General features: G+C 42.4%; 1 protein-coding gene across 2 annotated transcripts in view; it reads left to right on the plus strand.

The window, feature by feature from the left end:
- WDR41 (WD repeat domain 41) overlaps positions 1-21231 on the plus strand; it is a 42156-nt gene that overhangs the window by 15686 nt on the left and 5239 nt on the right. For both annotated transcript variants that reach the window (XM_038402080.2, XM_038402081.2), the window contains exons 7-11: positions 3217-3279; positions 5375-5485; positions 8251-8435; positions 18150-18271; positions 18985-19073. In XM_038402080.2, the coding sequence (XP_038258008.1) occupies positions 3217-3279; positions 5375-5485; positions 8251-8435; positions 18150-18271; positions 18985-19073 (570 nt within the window). The remainder of the gene's footprint in view (positions 1-3216; positions 3280-5374; positions 5486-8250; positions 8436-18149; positions 18272-18984; positions 19074-21231) is intronic.

Below are 21231 nucleotides of genomic sequence, written 5' to 3' on the forward strand. Positions count from 1 at the left end.
GAATAGGATTAGTAAATATAATCAGATATGAACTTAGAAACTCATACAGCTCTGAACTATTAGTAAATCAATGTATTAAAATACAGTATCATCTAAATATGTTTGTAAAAGCTTAAAAAAATGCAGCAATGTTCTTAAGGCATCTAGTATACTGGAATTTTTCAGTACATGGCTGGAGCCAAAATAGCTACATATACCCCTCATAAAATAGGATACCAGAGATATTTTAGCTCTTATATACACAGGAGGATTACACAGATACACAATTTAACCTCCTACCTCTAAGTTTTGAGGCAAGCCACTCATTTCAGACTTAGTATTACTTCCAGCCCTCACAATCTGCTTGTATTTTACTATTTATTCCTGGAGTGGAGATGTTGGAGAACTTTGTGCAAGTTAAAGATAATTGTACAGCATTTCAAACAGTTTGCTCTGAACCTCATTTTGTGTCTTTCACTCAGCATAAAGCTAGTGTTCTTATTTATATTGCACTAGCAGCTAAGAGAACTCCCTTCAGACTAGGAACTCATTGTCCTAGCTACAATTCAAATGGATAGGAAGACGTAGAACCTACCCCAAAAAAGCTTGTGTGAAATCCTGGCCCCATTAAAGTCAGCGGTTTCATCCATACAGTCTTGGAGGACAAGAAGGATATGTGGCAAAGGGGATGTAATTAACTATGCACAATTTTAATGTGTATTACATACATTTCTTATGAAAAAAATAAAGTATATAAAAATGTATGCCTGTACCCAGTTGCCCCTTGACCTCTTATGTAGATGGCACAAAAGAAGGGCTGTTTGTGGAGGGGTTTGGAGGAGGAGGAAGCAGTGGCCTGAGAGATCAGTTTGGGATGGGCATTCACACATAAGTGGCAGCATGGAAGAAGATGAGAAGCAGTGAGAGATAAGTGGTCAAGGCTGGCATCAGTGGCAGACCATAGCAGAGGTCTGATAGTGGGGGCAAAGATTTTGAACTTGATGTGGTGGGACAGAGGAAGCCAGTGAAGGGATTCAGAGAGGGAGAGCTGTGGCTGGGAAGATGATCATAGCAGGTCATGCTATGGGGGGATGGGGAAATACGGAAGCCAGATAGGAAGCAGTGGTAGTACTTGATAGGAGGAGGACGACTTGTTTACAGGTTTTAGATAGAAACTGAATATCTGATTTTAGAAATACTGTGAAGGAAGAAATGCAATATATGGACACAGCCTCGGATATGTGAGCCAAGGGAAAGCGAGGCTTAGACACTGACTCCCAAGTTATGGACCTGAGTGGGAAGATGATGATATTGTTGATGGGGACAGAAAAAGCAGGGAGTGGGAAGGGTTTGGGAGGAAGGATTAGATGAAATTTTAGCCATGTTAAATTTAAGTTCATAGTAAGATATCCAAGAGAACATGTCTGACGGACAGGCTAAGATATGAGGGATGGAGGTAGAGAGACAACTGAGGAGGGAGAAGGCAGATTTGTGAGTCCTCATTACAAAGGTGTGAGAACACCCAAGGAAATGGTATAGAGGGAAGAGGAGGAGAAGGGTCACACATTTGGGACCTTGAGAGCTACAGTCTGGTGCAGCAATATCTGTAAATATTGAACTCATTTTCCCCAATGTATCTATGAAATGCATTGCAATTGTAACAGTTAAATCTTTAAACATTGCCTCAGAGGCCTGATCACAAAGATAGACTTAGTTTTCATATAAGAAACATCACCTATCCTAATGCTTGAGCTGGTCTGCCTTTGTTTTATCACACAATTCAAAAGCTAGGAGTTGGGGATAGTGTAGCAGTTAACTCATGACACTGGAAGTGAGAAATTCTTGACTTCTAGTTCCAGGTCTGACACTGACTCCGTCTGTGGTCTGAGACAAATGTTTGTGCCTCAGTTTCCCCATGTGAAAGAGATAGTTACTGGTTACTTCATAAGGTTGTTTTGAAGATTAGAGTAGAATCTCACTAATCTCCATTTTATCTGGAGAGAGAGAGAGCAGATATGCATGTAAAATGTCCTGTATATGTAATCACTGCATTTATATGAATATACCTATTCTAACTTAATTGCTAGAGGAGTACTATCTATCTGTATGTTGCTATTCTGCATAAGTATGTGTAATCCTAGATCTTCAAAATTAGAATAGATAAATCTATACAAATATGCTTTATCTGCCTTTCTGTGTGTGTGTCTCTATGTATACACACACAATGTGAAATAGAAATTTAGAGTAAAGGCATACAAATTTAACTATATATTGATTTACCTTATTCATGGACTCAAACTACCTATAAAAATCAGCTGTGCTATATTTTACATACAGCACATATAATAAAAAGAAATGCTAATTAAAAATGCACCCAAATCATACAATCTTATCTGTATAGCATAGAGCTACAAACAATGCCAACAGTTTGTAATTGGGCTAATAAAAACAACAGTTGTAAACCTGTTAAAGTGTATATAGTGTTGTCTGGTGGACAGTCACAAACCACTGCTGTTCTTAGTTTATGGGACAGTTTCCTGAGGAAGGGTTTGATGCTGTGCGGTGCTGAATGCCCTCATGTTCTAAATTTGTCCAACACTTTCCACAAGACTACAAGCATTTAGGTCATTTTACAGTTGTAATGGTGACAAAATCCCTCATTACAAGAGATTTTGTCATATGGTCTGATTTTTTTCAAAGGCACTGTATACCTGCAGCTCCCTTTAATTTCAGTGGGACTCAGCATTTCTGGAGATCAGGCCAACCGTGTTTAAAATAATGTGAGTGGTGTAGTGTGGCAGAATATGCCTGTTTTTTGTCTAACTTTTTTTTTTTTTTTTTTTTAAATTAGGAAGTAAAACATACAGGGTTAGAGAGCCAGCAGGTGTAAATTAGCATAACTCCATCAAAGCCAATGGAGACTTGCTAATTTACACCAGGTGAGGATCTAGTCCATTGTCTTTACTAAAGATGAACATTGTTTGTAAAAAGCTACTGTTAAAATGTTTTGAAATATATATATGAATTGATAAATCATAGAAAATATATTTAACAGTGTATGTGTTGCCAGTACATACGTGATATCAATTTGCCTCTCATTTGTGTGTTGAGAATGTGGAACTAATCTTTCTTATATTAAAATCCCTAATTTTTAGAATTATGAAAGAAGGGCTATTTCTCAACTGCATTATATTTGTATGGAAAACAACCTTTCCTTTCTTTATGGATTTTTTAAAGATATCAGTGCTTTGGTTGAATTGCCTAAAAACTGTGTTGCAGCAGCTGTTGGCAAAGAGTTGAGTGAGTATATTACATTTCAACTTAATTTCCACAACCTTCAAAATATTCAAGAGGTTTACTGCATATAAGAAAGTCTAGCTTGCAAGAACACATGGATTGAAGCATTTTATCAAAACTGTATGCCACTCTATCAGCTCCTTCCTTCCTCGTTTTTTCCAATATATATATTTACCTACATGTTTCCCCAGTCTGGGCTGCCTTATTATTTATATAAAAAAATAATTTTTTTCACTTCATATTACAACTGATATAACTAGTGTTTTAAGAATGCTTCTCATTCAACTTTTTGGTAGAGAGTAACACTCAATGTCCGGTCCTCTTGCAAGTGAAGTAACAAAATGCAATTAGAGCTGTAGTACTGGACAGCCACTGCACTTTATTAAAACAAAAAAAACCCCACAAAATAAAAAACTTCTTTTGCTTGTTTTCTGTAAAGTTATGTCTCAGCCACACTTTTGTGGTGGGATGAGATTCTCTGGCTTACTATGTGTTTCAAAATTAGGAATCAGGTGGCATTTTACCATTTCTGATAAAAGCATTTTGAACTAAAGCTAATATCCTGTCAAAAGTAAGCAGGCAGATTGGGGGTGGGGAAGAGGAGAAATGGGGCTGATGTGAATGGATCAAAGAAAACGGCTGTGTTTACAAAAACAAGCTGGAAAATAAATTAAAGGGTGGATATTTTATTAAGCTGCTTAACTTTTTTCCAGTTTAAAATTTTTTTAGTGGTTTAATGATGCATCTAGTCTCTTTCATAACTTAGTTACTTGCATTCAGTCATTTTAAAATTTCAGCATGGCGCAGTGTCTTATTACCTAATTAGTATATCCATTGTTGTACAGATCCATTCTGGTTCCTATATGGCTTAGTAAATGGCCTATGATTTACAGTTAATTCAAGTTTATGATAATGAATCATGGTCTTTTGATTCTCTGGCTTACTATGTGTTTCAAAATTAGGAATCAGGTGGCATTTTACCATTTCTGATAAAAGCATTTTGAACTAAAGCTAATATCCTGTCAAAAGTAAGCAGGCAGATTGGGGGTGGGGAAGAGGAGAAATGGGGCTGATGTGAATGGATCAAAGAAAACGGCTGTGTTTACAAAAACAAGCTGGAAAATAAATTAAAGGGTGGATATTTTATTAAGCTGCTTAACTTTTTTCCAGTTTAAAATTTTTTTAGTGGTTTAATGATGCATCTAGTCTCTTTCATAACTTAGTTACTTGCATTCAGTCATTTTAAAATTTCAGCATGGCGCAGTGTCTTATTACCTAATTAGTATATCCATTGTTGTACAGATCCATTCTGGTTCCTATATGGCTTAGTAAATGGCCTATGATTTACAGTTAATTCAAGTTTATGATAATGAATCATGGTCTTTTGATTTTAAAATTGTTTTATACCAAGTTCCTACTTGTTTCCTTCTCTAAGAACAAGATGTGTGCATACTGGTTGTAGCAGCTCTATATATTTTGGTAGCTTAGCACCTCTGGTGCCTAGTTCTAATACAGAAGATAAATTTCTCCTTAACCTTGCTCTGGAACTCATTATCTGAGCTTCCATTTTGTTTTCACCTCTCCCCAGCCCTCAATCCAGACTCTTTACCTTTGCTAGGCATCTCTAGAGTCTGCTTATCATAAAAACATGCATGCAAGGTGCCAGCCAGGGAATGTTACCCAGAGCACATAACTAGACATTCTCAGAGCTCAAAGTAAAACAACAGGATTACATGTTTGTCATCCATGAGGAGTCTTTTTTTAAAAAAAGATCACGGCACATAGCCTCTTCCAAATGTGTTCAGAGGTGAGAGTCTGAAGAGAACTCCAATTAGCAGGAGACCAGGTATAATATTACATCACCACCAAAGTATCATTAACTCTTGCTAAGCAGATAAAAAGTATATAGCTGGAGCATAGCAGCCCATAGCACTTTGAAACCCTCACAAAAGAGACTATCCTAAACTGTATAGTACATACTGCATTGTCATCTAAAGCATACTTGATTCATAGTTGCGTTCCTCATTTAACCAGAGCTGCATTTTACTCTATACAAATGATGATGCTTATTCAGAAAATTTGTCCATCTGTCTTTAAGTAATTTTTAGGTTGGTAGTTTCCACAGAGGGCTCTGAAGGTTGGGATGTCCTTGAAGTAAAACGCCTGGATGACCATCAAGATAACATCCTCTCATTGGTCAGTGTCAATGGTAAGACTGATGCTTTATTAGTTAGTATTTCTGGTTATTAGTGGAATATTTTCAGCTATGAAGTTTATTTTGCATATGGCCAGACACATAACTGGAACAAAGCTTTCTAAGCTCTAGAGGAACTCTCAAATAGAGTTGTGAAGATAGTCAAATTTAAAAACTATATGTAGTGATGCTTATGAAATTCTTCTATCAAAGGACTTCACAAACACTAACTCATCCTCATAACATCCCGGTGAAGGAAATACTATTATATGGTTAGGGAAGCTAAGCCAGATTGGCTCCTCTGTGCCTTGGACTAGTCACAACCTATGTCAATGACAGGAATAGAATCCTAATTCATGGCTTGTATTGTATTTTTGCTACGGCTGTATTTGAAGTTTAAAAACACCATTCTATCATTCCCTTCCGTGACCTCCTAAAATTGCTTAGCTTGGATGATTATGGTAGGTTGGTATAATAGAAGTTATGAAGTTTGAAGTAATGTTATGTTGCTTTTTGAAAAAAAGTTTGCAGCACATCATGGACACTCAAATCTTACAAAAAATCAAGTTGTGATTTTAGTGTTGCTTTAAATTGGCTTAATGTTAAATACTAATTGAAACCCATCTGAATAAATGAACAGCTCGGGAGTCTGAGCCAGATTCATCCCTGCACCTGTACCGGCACCAAAATGAGTTAGCATGTGTCTTCTCTGTACAGAGGCTGCAGGAGTTGATAGAGCCCCTGCTGATGGGTAGGGTAGGCCTGAGAGTTGCCCTAATTTTTCCCCTGCTGTAGAAGCACCCATGTTGGCCTTACTACACCCTCTCTTGCTTCTCACCCTCTCCACAACTCTACCTGTGCCCAGGATTCCTGTAGATTTGGCATAGCAGCTTCTTGCATCAGGGTTATAATACCCAAGAGGCCATGGTGCAATGTGGTGAAAAACTGGGAAAATGAAAGCTTAGATTTTAGAATAGCAAGATCTATAGGATTTTTGTTCCCAGTTTTCCATTGGTTCTAATCCCAGGAGCTGAACAATGCTGGGTTTAAAAAGGCACCCCACTAACTGCTCTGTGTATGATGTCATGATCATGGTAGACAACTCAGCCCCACCCTCTAAAACCACAAGTGGGGGAAAACCAGCTACCACAACCCACCCCTTCATGGACACACACACACACTGTTCAACACTGATATCTCTGGGTTTCTAGTACAATCTCTTTGGACATTTACCTGTAAATATTGGGCAATTCTGGCTGCTTTCCCTAACTCTATGTTGAGGGCTCTGCAGAATCCACTGACTACACCTCCCTGTAATGGGGTACAGATTCACCCAGCAGCACCTCCTGCTGGCCTCTCAGGGAATTAGCTCTTCCAGCCTCCAGAGCACCCTGTGCAAGCCAGTGTCCCACTTGCCCCCATGTTTACCCAGGGTGCTGCCCCCAGCAGTACCCCCCCCCAGGGAACCCCCACCCACTATCCCCACCTCACCTCAGTCTTTGGCTATTGCCAGTCACCACTGAGCCCCCATTCACTGGGGCACACTGCAGTATATAAGCCAATCATCACAGGTAAGGGGGGTTTGGACCTGCTGCCTCTGCCTACCCATGGGCTTCCCCCTGCAAGCCCAGTCCCCTTTTTGGCCTTCCACTAGGCCTGCAGCCTGTGGGGTTTCAAGGCCAGAGCTCCCCAGCTCTTCTGGCTTTCCCCCAGCCCTGCTCCACTCCAGGTACCTTCTCAAGCTCCCTAGCAGCCAGGCCCATCTCCCTCCACAGCTAGAAAAGACTCTGTGGGCTCCTAGCCCACTGCCCTCTTATAAGGGCCAGCTGGGCCCTGATTAAGCCAGCCACAGCCTGATTGGGGCATGGCCCCCAGCTGAGGCTGCTTCTCCCAGTCAGCCCTGCTTTTCCTTCCCTGCCACATTCCTCTCCCCGGGCTGTTTTAAGCATCTTAAGGCAGGAGTGGGTGACCACCCTGCTACTCTCCCATTTCTGGGTTTGAGAAACCGTTAAGCTTTTTATTCAACCACATTAAACATAATAGCTTTTGATAACCTCTCTTTCTTACTCTAGGAGGGAAAGCCTAATCTTTTAAGAGCCCAGCAACACTTCCCTTCCTGATCATAGTCTTCCTCTCTGGCCCTCTCTAGTCAGGAGCCAAACAGTGACCCTTCAAACTCAACCTCCACAAAGGTCCAAATGAGCATTCTGGCTGGTGCTTCCATCCTAGATTTCACACCTCTGTGTCCCCGTACCCAACAGTGTATGATCTTTGTCTCACAACATACCCAATTTACAATTGTGCTTAACAATGCCTATCTTACACTGCCACCTATCATACATTCTAGGTTATCATAGTCCCTTCTCCACACCAAGAAATAACTTGTATATTCTGCCTGAGAGAGGATGATCCAGTGAATCACCAATAAAGTATAAGTGTCTGTTCATGCAGGTTGAAGACAAAAACCCTTAGCATTTGCACATGCTTCTGCTGTTGGTGCCTTTCTTTATCATGGTATACATCACAGAAGTTGAAATGCTTTCCTTTCTGATTTGTTTTGCAAAACATTTATTTAATTTTATATCAATAAAAGGAAATCAGATTACCAACATCTTTGAAAGGACAGAGGATTTTACCTAACCAAATACATACTACAAACTCCAATCACTAACTTAGAAACAGGTTTTATCTAGCAGCATTTTAGCTGTTGCTTTTGTAGAGCGGCTTCCTAGTTTGAAATGCATTATTTATAATATGCGGCTTTTTGTGCTTTTGCCTAGATTTGACTTTTGTGACTGGCTCTCATGTGGGTGAGCTTATAGTCTGGGATTCACTGGAGTGGATAAGTCAAGTATGTGAGCGCAACACATGGGACCCCTCTTTCCACACAGTCACACAACAAGAAATTAAATTATCACAAAACCAACATGAAGTTTCAATTCAGCATTTAACATCTGATGCGGAGGTAAAAACCTTAAACAAAACAAAACAAACAAAAATAAAAAAATGAAGTTTACTTTATAATAGAAAGCAGAGTGTTTTAAGTTAACATTTTCAGTTTACTGTGATGTTTGTTTAAAATTTACTCAGCTATCTGAAGAACTGGATATTATTTATTAATGCAGTCAATAATATTAATGACAGGTTTCAGAGTAGCAGCCGTGTTAGTCTGTATTCGCAAAAAGAAAAGGAGTACTTGTGGCACCTTAGAGACTAACAAATTTATTAGAGCATAAGCTTTCGTGAGCTACAGCTCACTTCATCGGATGCATTTGGTGGAAAAAGCAGAGGAGAGATTTATATACACACACACACACACAGAACATGAAACAATGGGTTTATCATACACACTGTAAGGAGAAAGAAAAGGAGTACCCGTGGCACCTTAGAGACTAACAAATTTATTAGAGCATAAGCTTTCGTGAGCTTCAGTGAGCTGTAGCTCACGAAAGCTTATGCTCTAATAAATTTGTTAGTCTCTAAGGTGCCACGGGTACTCCTTTTCTTTTTGCGAATACAGACTAACACGGCTGCTACTCTGAAAACTGTAAGGAGAGTGATCACTTAAGATAAGCCATCACCAGCAGCAGGGGGGGGGAAGGAGGAAAACCTTTGATTTGAAGGGTTTTCCTCCTTTCCCCCCCCTGCTGCTGGTGATGGCTTATCTTAAGTGATCACTCTCCTTACAGTGTGTATGATAAACCCATTGTTTCATGTTCTCTGTGTGTGTGTATATAAATCTCCCCTCTGTTTTTTCCACCAAATGCATCCGATGAAGTGAGCTGTAGCTCACGAAAGCTTATGCTCTAATAAATTTGTTAGTCTCTAAGGTGCCACAAATAATATTAATGTTTTGCTCATTGGACTAAGAAGATTACAGCAGTTACCAATGCTTTTTCTAAGTAGTTCAGCACAGGGAGTCAATAGACTCAACCTGAGAACTAGCAGACGGCAACAATGAACAGATACAATTTAATTTGTTTTAAAGTTGGTTTTAAAAACCAAACAAGGTAGGTGCCTGTTTCAGTGAAATGAAGTTATTCCAACTTTTTGAGTTGCTTCTCCAAACTTTGCCCCTCAGACAGTTCTAGCTGTAGGCACTTTAAAATTAATAAACTGAATTAAACAAAGGGCATGTTTACAGTCTGTGCCAGACTGTGAACATGTCTATTACATGGTAGTAAAAAAAATGTTCCTGCCTTTGTTCCAAGAGACTTGATCAATGTAGTTGATTGAAAAGGTTGCAAAGATGGGTCCAGAACTGCAGAGCTTATTATAATGTGTCAGTGATAACTCAAAGGTGCCCATTCTTTCAAAGAAACTCAGCTCAGGACATGATTATGACATTGTATGCAATAAAGCATCCTCAAGTTGTTATTGTTAGGACATGTTTAGTTAAATCAAGTTTTAAGTGAAAGGAGAAAATCCCCCAGATGGGTTTGAAAACTGTTGAAAGGGAAATTGTTTAACAAAAAACCAAAAATTGTTCCCAAAAAACCCTGTTGGCTCTCCCCCCTTACTCTCTTCATCTCCCTCCTCATTTTCATCTCCTCCCCTCCTTACTCGTTGACAAGGCTCACCTCAGAATAATGACAATATATTTGAATGTCAAAATTAAATTGGGAGGGAGGGGTGAGCTAACCCAATGTAAATCCAAATATAGCATAGTTCTTGTGGAAATGATGAGAACCTTGCTAGCCTGTAGACAGGAGGAAATGGATTTGAGGAAGGATCAGAGCTAGTCCTCATTGAAATCAATTGCACAGTTCACATGAACTCCAGAGAGAGCAAGATTTGGCCTGAAGGAAATCGTCAAAAGGGTTTTTAAATACTTTAAACAAAATTATTTCCCTGTTATGCAGCTTGATGTTCTTTGTTTTTAAAATAATGTTCTTTATTTATCTCTGCTTTATTTGGATTGAGTGAGGAAGCATCTCTATATGGGCAACTGTTTCTGGGTGTGGGACCCAGAGGAACTATAGTAGTTTGTGAGAATGTGCTGTCTTATGAGATACAAGAGTGGGGAAGCTTGAGGGGAAACATAAGAGGATCTCAGTACTCATCAGATGGAAGAGAGGAAGGTAAAATAGGCACAAAATGGCCACTTTAGATCGAATGCTTGGTTCTGCCAAATTTAGAAGATCAGCTGGGAATGCTGGGAAAAAGTTCCCAGACAGATCTGTCTATTCACACTACATTTATTGAGAATAATTGTAAAGTGATTCTGCAGAATACTACCCTCTGGCTAATAATGGCTGCCATCCATGTAGAATACAGTGATTATACAAACCAGACATCATTACATAATGAGGGGGAATTGTACAGTTATGTTTTAGTAATTGTACAGCATCCCTACACTCTGCTGAGATAATATAACTGCTGTAAACAATAGTGCTTCCAGACTTTGCAATACCATGGAGACTCTGTGGGGCAGAGACCATCTTTCATTATAGGAGCCCAGCTCACTGGGGCTTATCTTCCTTACTGAGACTTCTTGATGCTACCACAACATAAATAAAGAATAGTAGTAATAAAAAAATTGTTGAAATAAACTGGCCCAAACCCCGTAAAATGGTATTAAGATACCTCAGAACATACTGTTTTCCTGCAAACTCATTCAGATACTTTATTGAGGAAAGAAAAGTTTGTCAAATCATTTGTGACAAAGCTGGCAGTGAACTTGGCATAAATAATCTTTTTTGTGTGTGCCACAACTGCAGAGTTGTTGCTAGTGTTTGTAGTTTATGTAAATTGATCTTGTGTACAAGTTCTTCTGGCTCTTTGAAATATTAAACTTACTTATTAGAGTTTCTTCTTTCTACATGTAGTTTTAAACTAGAATTGGCCTAGGCAAGTGTGATGGGTTGCTCTACTCCCTGCTGGTCGGAGCTGCTTCCTTGTGGTTCTGGAGATTAGCTTGGTCAGGACGATGCTCCTTCCACCGGTTACACTCTGTCAGCTTCTCCTCTGCAGCCCCTCTATTGCTACAGGAACTGCAGTGTCCTCTTCATTACTCAGCTCTCCAGCCAGGTCACTATTGTGGTTTCCTCTTCTGGGGGAGTGTATCAAGGTTCTTGCTCTCTAGCAGTCTCAGGTAGTCTTCTGCTTCACCGCCTCAGTGCCACTCCCACAGTGGCAGACTGGGGGAGCTGGGAACTACCCTCTACTCCAGGTACCAGCTCAGGGACCCTCTACACAGCATCCAAGGTCTGTTCCCTGGACCTTGCTGCCTTTCCTTGAGCCACTTTCATACCTCCTAGCTTTCCCCACTCCTCTGGGTTTGCCAATCTCTTTACTCCCTCCTCCCAGGGAATAATTCTAGGTAACTCATCTCTACAGCCCCCCCAAACATACCTCCCTTCTCCCAGGGAGTGACTACAGATTTTTCCCTGCAGCCTCTTCTGCTTCCAATTTCCAATCTTGGATAAAAGCTCTACCTGTCCCTCACAGGTGAGCTTTTCTGTAAGTAGCTGTGTCCCACCTAAAGCTATCTCCTTCCACCCCTCCCCAAACCCTTGCAGCCTAATTAGACGATTGGGCCCACCTGGCCCAATTCAGCTTTTGCAGGGTCAGTGTGGGGAGTGCCCCGACCAGGGGTGTTCTATCTGCTACCCAAGATCCATAAACCTGGAAACCCTGGACGCCCCAGGCGTCTCAGGCATCGGCACTCTTACAGCAGGATTTTCTGGCTATTTGGACTCTCTCCTCAGACCCTACGCTACCAGCATTCCTAGGTATCTTCGAGACACCACCAACTTTCTGAGGAAACTACAATGCATTGGTGATCTTCCTGAAAACACCATCCTGGCCACCATGGATGTAGAAGCTCTTTATACCAATATTCCACATGAGGATGGACTACAAGCTGTCAAGAACAGTATCCCTGATGAGGCCACGGCACACCTGGTGGCTGAGCTTTGTGACTTTGTCCTCACCCACAACCATTTCAGATTTGGGGACAACTTACACCTTCAAGTCAGCGACACTGCTATGGGTACCCGCATGGCCCCACAGTATGCCAACATTTTTATGGCTGACTTAGAACAACGCTTCCTCAGCTCTTGTCCCCTAGCGCCCCTCCTCTACTTGCACTACATTGATGACATCTTCATCATATGGACCCACGGGAAGGAGACCCTTGAAGAATTCCACCTGGATTTCAACAATTGCCACCCCACCATCAACCTCAGCCTGGACCAGTCCACACAAGAGATCCACTTCCTGGACACTACAGTGCAAATAAGTGATGGTCACATAAACACCACCCTATAGCGGTCAGTTGGTTTCTGGTATACTAACCTACATGCCTCCAGCTTCCATCCAGGACACATCACACGATCCATTGTCTACAGCCAAGCCCTAAGATACAACTGAATTTGCTCCAACCCCTCAGACAGAGACAAACACCCACAAGATCTTTATCAAGCATTCTTAAAACTACAATACCCACCTAGGAATGTGAGGAAACAGATTGACAGAGCGAGACAGGTACCCAGAAATCACCTACTACAGGACAGGCCCAACAAGGAAAATAACAGAACACCACTGGCCATCACGTACAGCCCCCAGCTAAAACCTTTCCAACACATTATCAGCGATCTACAACCTATCCTGGAAAACAATCCCTCACTCTCCCAGACCTTGGGAGGAAGGCCAGTCCTCGCTTACAGACAGCTCCCCAACCTGAAGCAAATACTCACCAGCAACTACACACCACAACACAGAAACGCTAACCCAGGAACCAATCCCTGTAGCAAACCTCGTTGCCTACTCTGTCCCCATATCTACTCTAGCGACACCATCAGAGGACCCAACCACATTAGCCACACCATCAGAGGCTCATTCACCTGCACGTCTACTAATGTTATATATGCCATCATGTGCCAGCAGTGCCCCTCTGCCATGTACATTGGCCAAATCGGACAGTCCCTACGTAAAAGAATAAATGAACACAAATTGGACATCAGGAATGGTAACACACAAAAGCCAGTAGGAGAACACTTCAGTCTTCCTGGACATTTTATAACAGATTTGAAAGCAGTTATACTTGAACAAAAAAACTTCAGAAACAGACTTAAAAGAGAAACAGCAGAACTAAAATTTATTTGCAAACTTAACACCATTAATTTGGGCTTGAATAGGGACTGGGAGTGACTGGCTCATTACAAAAGCAGCTTTGCCTCTCCTGGAATTGACACCTCCTCATCTATTATTGGGAATGGACCACATCCACCCTGATCGAATTGGTGCTGTCAACACTGGTTCTCCACTTGTGAGGTAACTCCCTTCTCTTCATATGCCAGTATATTTATGTCTGCATCTGTAATTTTCACTCCATGCATCTGAAGAAGTGGGGTTTTTACCCACAAAAGCTTATGCTTAAATAAATCTGTTAGTCTTTAAGGTGCCAGCGAACTCCTTGTTGTTTTTGTGGATACAGACTAACATGGCTACCCCCCTGATACTTGACATCTCATCACACGCCCTCTTCCTCAAGGCTGCAACCCAGGGGTGGGCAGGTATTCTTCTACTCTAAATCACCTACCCATGACTGCTGCAGCTGGGCTATCAGGTCATCCCTTTCTTGTCTTAGGCCTGGTCTACACTACGGGGTTAGGTCGAATTTAGCCACGTTAGGTCGATTTAAAAATGAATGCGTCCACACAACCAACCCCATTCCGTTGACCTAAAGGGCTCTTAAAATTGACTTCTGTACTCCTCCGTGACGAGGGGAGTAGTGCTAAAATCGACCTTGCTGGGTTGAATTTGGGGTAGTGCAGACACAAATTGATGGTACTGGCCTCCAGGAGCTATCCAAGACTGCTCCATTGTAACCGCTCTCGACATCACTTTGAACTCCGATGCACTAGCCAGGTACACAGGAAAAGCCCCGGGAACTTTTGAATTTCATTTCCTGTTTGGTCAGCGTGGCGAACTCAGCAGCACAGGTGACCATGCAGTCCCCCTAGAACTGTAGAGAGTAGAATGTGTCTTCGCTCCCCCTATCATTTCCGTCCCTGAGGTTATTGCAGATTAGAAGGCGAAAAAAACGCACTCGCGATGACATGTTTTCCGAGCTTATGCAGTCCTCCCGCACTGATAGGGCACACCTTAATGCATGGAGGCATTCATTGGCAGAGGCCAGGAAAGAATTAAGTGAGTGCGAAGAGCGGAGGCAGGATGCGATGCTGAGGCTAATGGGGGAGCAAACGGACATGATGAAGCGTTTGTTGGGGGAGCAAACTGATATGATGAAGCATCTGTTGGAGCTGCAAGAAAGCTAACAAGAGCACAGACCCCCCACTGTATCCACTGTATAACCGCCTACCCTCCTCTCCATGTTCCATAGCCTCCTCACCCAGACGCCCAAGAACGCGGGGAGGGAGGCTCCGGGCACCCAGCCACTCCACTCCAGAGGATGGCCCAAGCAACAGAAGACTGTCATTCAAACATTTTGATTTTTAGTATAGCTACAATAAGCAATGTGGCCTTGTCCTTCCCTCCTCCCCCACCCCACCTGGGCTACCTTGTCCGTTACTTCATTTCAAAGAAAGAATGCATGGTTTCAAAATAATAGTTACTTTATTTCGAAGTGGGGAGGGTGGTTGGCTTACAGGGAATTAAAATCAAGAAAGGGGGTGGGTTTGCATCAAGGAGAAACACACACAACTGTCACACTGAAGCCTGGCCAGTTATGAAACTGGATTTCAAAGTCTCTCTGATGCACAGCGTGCCTTGCTGTTCTCTTCTAATCACCCTGGTGTCTGGCTGCTCAAAATTGGACACCAGGCAATTTACCTCAACCTCCCACCCCACCATAAACGTCTCCCCCTTACACTCACAGATATTATGGGGCACACAGCAAGCAGCAATAACAATGGGAATGTTGGTTGTGCTAAGGTCTGACCTAGTCAGCAAACAGAGCCAGCGAGCTTTTAAACATCCAGAGGCACATTCTATCACCATTCTGCACTTGCTCAGCCTATAGTTGAACTGCTCCTTACTACTGTCCAGGCTTCATGAGCCACGGGAGCAAGGGGTAGGCTGGGGTAGGTGTGACCGTGCGGTGCTGTCGGCTGGGAGAGCAGCCTGAGGCAGAAGCCTCCAGTTTGCATGATATTCTAGGCAGGACTGAATATCCATGAGACGAAACTTAAAGAAGAGAATGACCTGGAGTTCTGGCTCCCATTCGGTGCTCTAAGAGGAGGATAGCCATGTCTGTCCAGGAGTCCCTAATCGACCTCACCGAGGTCTGCCAGGAGCACCCAGGAGATGTACGAGAGCTATCAGTCCTACTGCACCATCTGCCGTGAAGGCAAGGAGCTGCTGCTGTGTAGCAATACAGTACTGCGTCTGCCAGCAGCACCCAGGAGACGTACGGTGATGGTGAGCTGAGCGGGCTCCATGCTTGCCATGGTATGGCGTCTGCATGGGTAACCCAGGAAAAAAAGGCGCAAAACGATTGTCTGCCGTTGCTTTCACGGAGGGAGGGAGGCGGGGGGGGCCTGACAACATGTACCCAAAACCACCTGCAATGTTTTTGCCCCATCAGGCATTGGGAGCTTAACCCAGAATTCCAATGGGCAGTGGAGACTGCAGGAACTGTGGGATAGCTACCCACAGTGCACCGCTCTGTAAGTTGATGCTAGCCATGGTAGTGAGGACGCACTCCAATGACTTAATGCGCTTAGTGTGGACATATGCAATTGACTGTATAAAATCGGTTTCTAAAAATTGACTTAATTTCATACTCTAGACAAGGCCTTAGACTGTAGCTCATGGTCAGAGACCTATCTCTCATAGCATCTCTGAGTTTCTCCTGCTGGAACTGCAGGTCCTATGTAGCCTCCACCCAGGCCTGCTCTGCAGTTAACAGCTTCTCTCTCACCTGGACCATCCCTTCAGAGTCCTCCTTGCTGCCAGGCTCTGAGTTCCCACTGTTTTGTGGTTTATCTCAGTGTTAGGCCCCCAGGGAGGACAGTTATTAATGCAGAGGCTCTTTCTTCCCCTTACATTTCTTTACCTGCCTTTTGGGCTTCTCCACTATTCTTATGAGCTCCTTATAGGCCTCTGACTCTTTTCTCTCTTGCCTCAGGCCGTTGCCCTTTTTTGAGCTCTCTTTTCCCTGTGGGGTCAATGCCTCTTTATATAGCCCTTTCTACCACACCAAAAGCAGGTCCTCCTCCAACCCAATCACTTATTGGGTGGTGTTCTCTGGGCCCTCTCCTTAGTCCTTGCCTCCTGGAAGGGCTCTTTGCTTCCCTCCAAATAGGGGCACTCCCTCTTCAGGTGCCTCCTGCTCCCATAGCCATAACACTTTCGGGTTGGGCCTCTGGCCTCCTAGTCCTGAAGCACCTTTCCCATTCCTGGCCCTTATAACTCCTCCTGCTTCTTTCGTGAAGGATTCTGTACAGCTGCTGCTGTTGACAAGTGACCTGCACCATACAGTCTTGTAAATAGACTTGGGTTTCACACAGTCTCTGCAGGTTCTCTATCTCCACGTAGCAGGGACCCACCTCTGTTGCTTCTTATCTTCCCACTGTGGGAGCAGCAATTCTGGCATCCACCCTAGTAGGGGACATCTTCCCTCAGCAAAGAAAGTCTGTACTGTGGGCATTTCCATTTTTGCCTTCACTTAGCAGTTCTCTCTCTGTTATATACCCTTGCTGCAGGGTTCAACCGCATTTTAGTGTCTCTCTGTCCCTCACCTGGGGGATCTTGTGAGGCACAGTCCATTACTGACCCCTTGCATCAGAGGTGACCATCCTGCCCACATTCTCCATCAATTTGTGATGGGTTGCTCTAGTCACCGATGGACTGTGCTGCCTCCTGGTGGTTCTGGGGATTAATTCACTTAGGCTAATGCTCCTTCCAGTTGTTACACCCCATCAGTTTCTCCTCTACAACCCCTCTCTTGCTCCAGGAACCGCAGTGTCCTCTGCATGACTGAGCCATCTGGCCAGGTCACTATAGTAGCTTTCCCTTCCAGGAGGAGTGCATCAAGGTTCCTGCTCTCCAGCAGTCTCAGGTAGTCTTCTGCTTCACTGTCTCACAGTGCCACCGGGCCCAACCTCTACTCCAGGTTCTGGCTCAAGGACCCTCTACACAGCAGCCAAGGTCCCTTCCCTGCATTTTGCTGCCTTTCTCTGAGCCGATTCCATACCTCCTTGCCTTCCCCACTCCTCCAGGTTTGCCATTCTCATCACTTCCTACTCCCAGGGAGTAACTCATCTGTGCAGCTTGCCCTGAAGAATCTGTGTGGGGAGCACACCCTCTCACAATAGTTTAAAACGTTTTTGAATAAAAATATTCCATAAAAGAAACAATTGCTGCACTTTGTGAATTTTTTATATCACTGTAGCCAACTTGGAATTCAGCATACAGAGGAATTCAAGTATAATTACAAGTACATTTTTATGCTGTACTAATTTTGGGGCGATGATATGTAAGGTCTCTTACCCATTAAGCAATCTTCCTCTCTCATCCAGGAAGTGTCAAAGCTTTCCCAATTGTTTGATATTTTTATACTTCAGAAGGCAGTGCATTAATTCAGGTTAAAAGGATAGGTTGGGCCCGGTAGTGGTGGTTTATGATGTCGTAGTACCACTGGAAATCTATTACACAAAGTAATAGTTTTATGTCTGTATCTGTATGATGTTCTATTGAATTTTCTTTCCAGTGTGTGTTTGCTGCTGTTGGGAAGGGCATATATGTCTATAACCTTCAAATGAAGCGTGTGATTGCCTGCCAGAGAACTGCTCATGACTCCATTGTATTGCACATTGCAAAACTTCCAAACAGGTACAAGTCATGGTAAATTTTGTAATGCAGTAAAGAAATGCAAGGCTCAGAAAGATGGCTAGAAACAACCTGCAGAGCTACATTTAACTTCCCAAGGCAGCATAGGGTACCTGATCTTTGGCTTGATCTGCCCTTAAGAAATAGAAAGCATTGTTTTCCGTTTTGAAAATACACCATTATAATTTAATGTGGAATAATAGAATTCAGCATACTTAGTACACAGCTTCCAAATTAAATACCTTTTTGCTTTTTTAAATTCAAATCTAGCAAAATAATTAGTCTACATTATGGAAATATCTTTTCACATTTGTTTAAAACCCTGATCCTGCAAACACTTGCATTGTGCTTAACTTTAAGCAGTGAGTAGACTCACTCCATTGGATTACTTGCATGCTTAAAGTTGTTAAGACTACACATATGCATTAGTCTTTGCAGATCAAGACCTACATTTGTTTTTATAAAGCAATACGTTTTTAAAAGCATTAAATGGGATTGCAGATTTATATAGTTTTATACTAATTTTCCTGAGTTCACTAGAATTTGTCCTTTTGCAAGAGATCTCTCAGCATCATGTTAAATAATAATTCTTAAGAGATACTGGTAATAAAATTGCGGGACTTATTGTACTTGTAGTGAAATTTTATAAGTCGATTTGTGCTAATATGTATCCACGTTTATTCTGTTTCAATATAATTCCTCATTTGGTTGGACAGGCAGTTGATATCATGTTCAGAAGATGGCAGTGTTCGCATTTGGGAGCTACGAGAAAAGCAGCAGCTTCCAGCTGAGCCTGTTCCAACAGGTTTGTCTGTAGCTCCAGAGAGAATTGGTTATATAAAAATGGTGTTAAACAAACAAATACCCACCCACCTATGGACCCCCAAGTTGACCATACAAAACTAGAAGTACCTGAGCATAGCATAAAAAAACGAAACTATGACATGCTTGCAGTAGGGGCAGCTTTTACAGAAAATGTTGTTTTTCCTTTATTCTCTCTCCCCCGGAATTTATAAGCAAAGATATCAAGACTTTCAATCAGCTGGTATGCATAGCCTCACCTACAAAGTTCCTGCATTGAGCTCTGGCCAGGTAGACCCCTGTACAGTGAGGAGCCCTGTTGAAGTCACTGGGGGTTCCATCTGGTTGCAGAGATCCACCACACAGAGCTCCTCTTCTAGTTTTTGTTCTTCCTTAGGGTCTTTGCTGAAACTGAGTGAGTACATTTAAGCCTGTTTCTCGGTTCATAGAATATTCACCAGCAGATCACAGCTTCCTCAGAGAGTCGTTCCAATTTATTTTTAATTTTTGCTTTTTTTTTTTACTCTGTATTGATTATAAACAGTTCACTATGAATATTCTGTACTCAGTATTCAAAATCTGAGCTGTGTTACTCAGTTGTGATGCAATACATGATGTAAGATTGTTTATGTTCTCATATAGGAGGTACATAATTTTTATAATCAGGAGCAGGTGAAGATGCCACATGCTACATGGGGCTATATGGTAGGGGCAGATGGAGTTGCTCTGTTCTTTTCTCTGAGTGATCCCGGAGAGTAACTGTTCATCTGTCCTGTTGTCTCTCTCATACAGGATTCCAATTTGTCACCCTTCTTGTTCAGTGTGTTTATTGGGCTGATCGAAGGATTACTGAGAAAGTATAGGTTGTGTCATCTTCAGTCAGGGCCGGCCCTAGACCATATGGCACTCCACGCGAGGAGCGTCTTTGGCACCCTCCCCCCACAATTACACAATAAAACAAGATTCACAATATCGCACGTGGGCTCTCACTCCACTTCGTTCTTATATTTCACTGCGGGACTGGTGACACTGTGTCCCTTATTTTCCCGTGAGAGCATGGCTGACAACATTCTAGGAGATTCAAGGAAAATGTAGTTCTCAGAAAGTCTGGAAGGCTCCACGAGATTCTACAAAGGTCCAGAACATTTTAGGAGGTTAGTGAAAAATGAATCCACATACGGAAGATCTGAAACATTTGACTTCAAACATTCTGTTTTCCCTTTTGTCGCTAACAACAAAACCAGCACCCCGAGCCTGGCGTCCCCCACGCCTGGCACCTCAGTGGTCACCTGGTCGCCTTCCCCTAAATCCGGCACTGTCTTCAGTCTATTGGTAGATGATACCCAATCTTTTTAAGTCTGTCAATACAGTTACACAATTTACCCAGTGTCTTTTGGAGACTGTGGCATAAATGAGTACTAGCCTACAGAGAATCAACCTGGATAAGAGAGAGTGCATATAGGATGTGGGGAAAACAGCAGCAGCAGGGCTAGAGATTATATCCATGTTGTGAATTACAGTTACCTGCCCCTTATTGCTTAAGTTCGTAACCTAGGGAAGTTAAATTTGCAGCTGCTTCTGGATATCTGGGAGCAGCAATAGCTGGTGAGAGCAGTCCTGGAGGAGCAGTTGGCAAGAGCTTTTTTGTCCTCAAATCCCTCTGGGTGATCGTTTTCTGTAAGAAGGAGAATATATAGGTGGACAGTGCAGGAACAGAAACTAGAGCTTGTTAGCTATTGACAAACATGAATGTGTTTGTGCAAGTCACTGAGGAGAGAGATCCGTGCCTCATTCCTCCCTTTCCATTCCATTTAAGGACAACCAATCAATTTAGGCAGCACAGACTAGAGGTAAGCCTCATAATACTGCACTATACAACTTTGTGTTGTGGGTTCATTTGGGCAGCTTCTCTCTGTGCTTCTTCACTTCTTCACTGTCTCATCCCAGTTACAATCCAAGTGGGTAAGTTAACTTGTCTGCTATGACAGGCCTACTAAGGGGGACAGTATCTAAAGTTTCTGTTACCCACTGATTTAAGAAGTGTGTGGTCTTAATGCAGGTGCAGAAATGTTTTATTACACATCTGTTGTCTTTTTTGAGTTAAGTGACAATATCCCATAGTCCTCTAAGTATAGTGTTTAATTCATCAAATATTAATATAA

The sequence above is a fragment of the Dermochelys coriacea genome, chromosome 5 (genome assembly GCF_009764565.3).
Source record: "Dermochelys coriacea isolate rDerCor1 chromosome 5, rDerCor1.pri.v4, whole genome shotgun sequence".
NCBI classification, from domain to species: domain Eukaryota; kingdom Metazoa; phylum Chordata; order Testudines; family Dermochelyidae; genus Dermochelys; species Dermochelys coriacea.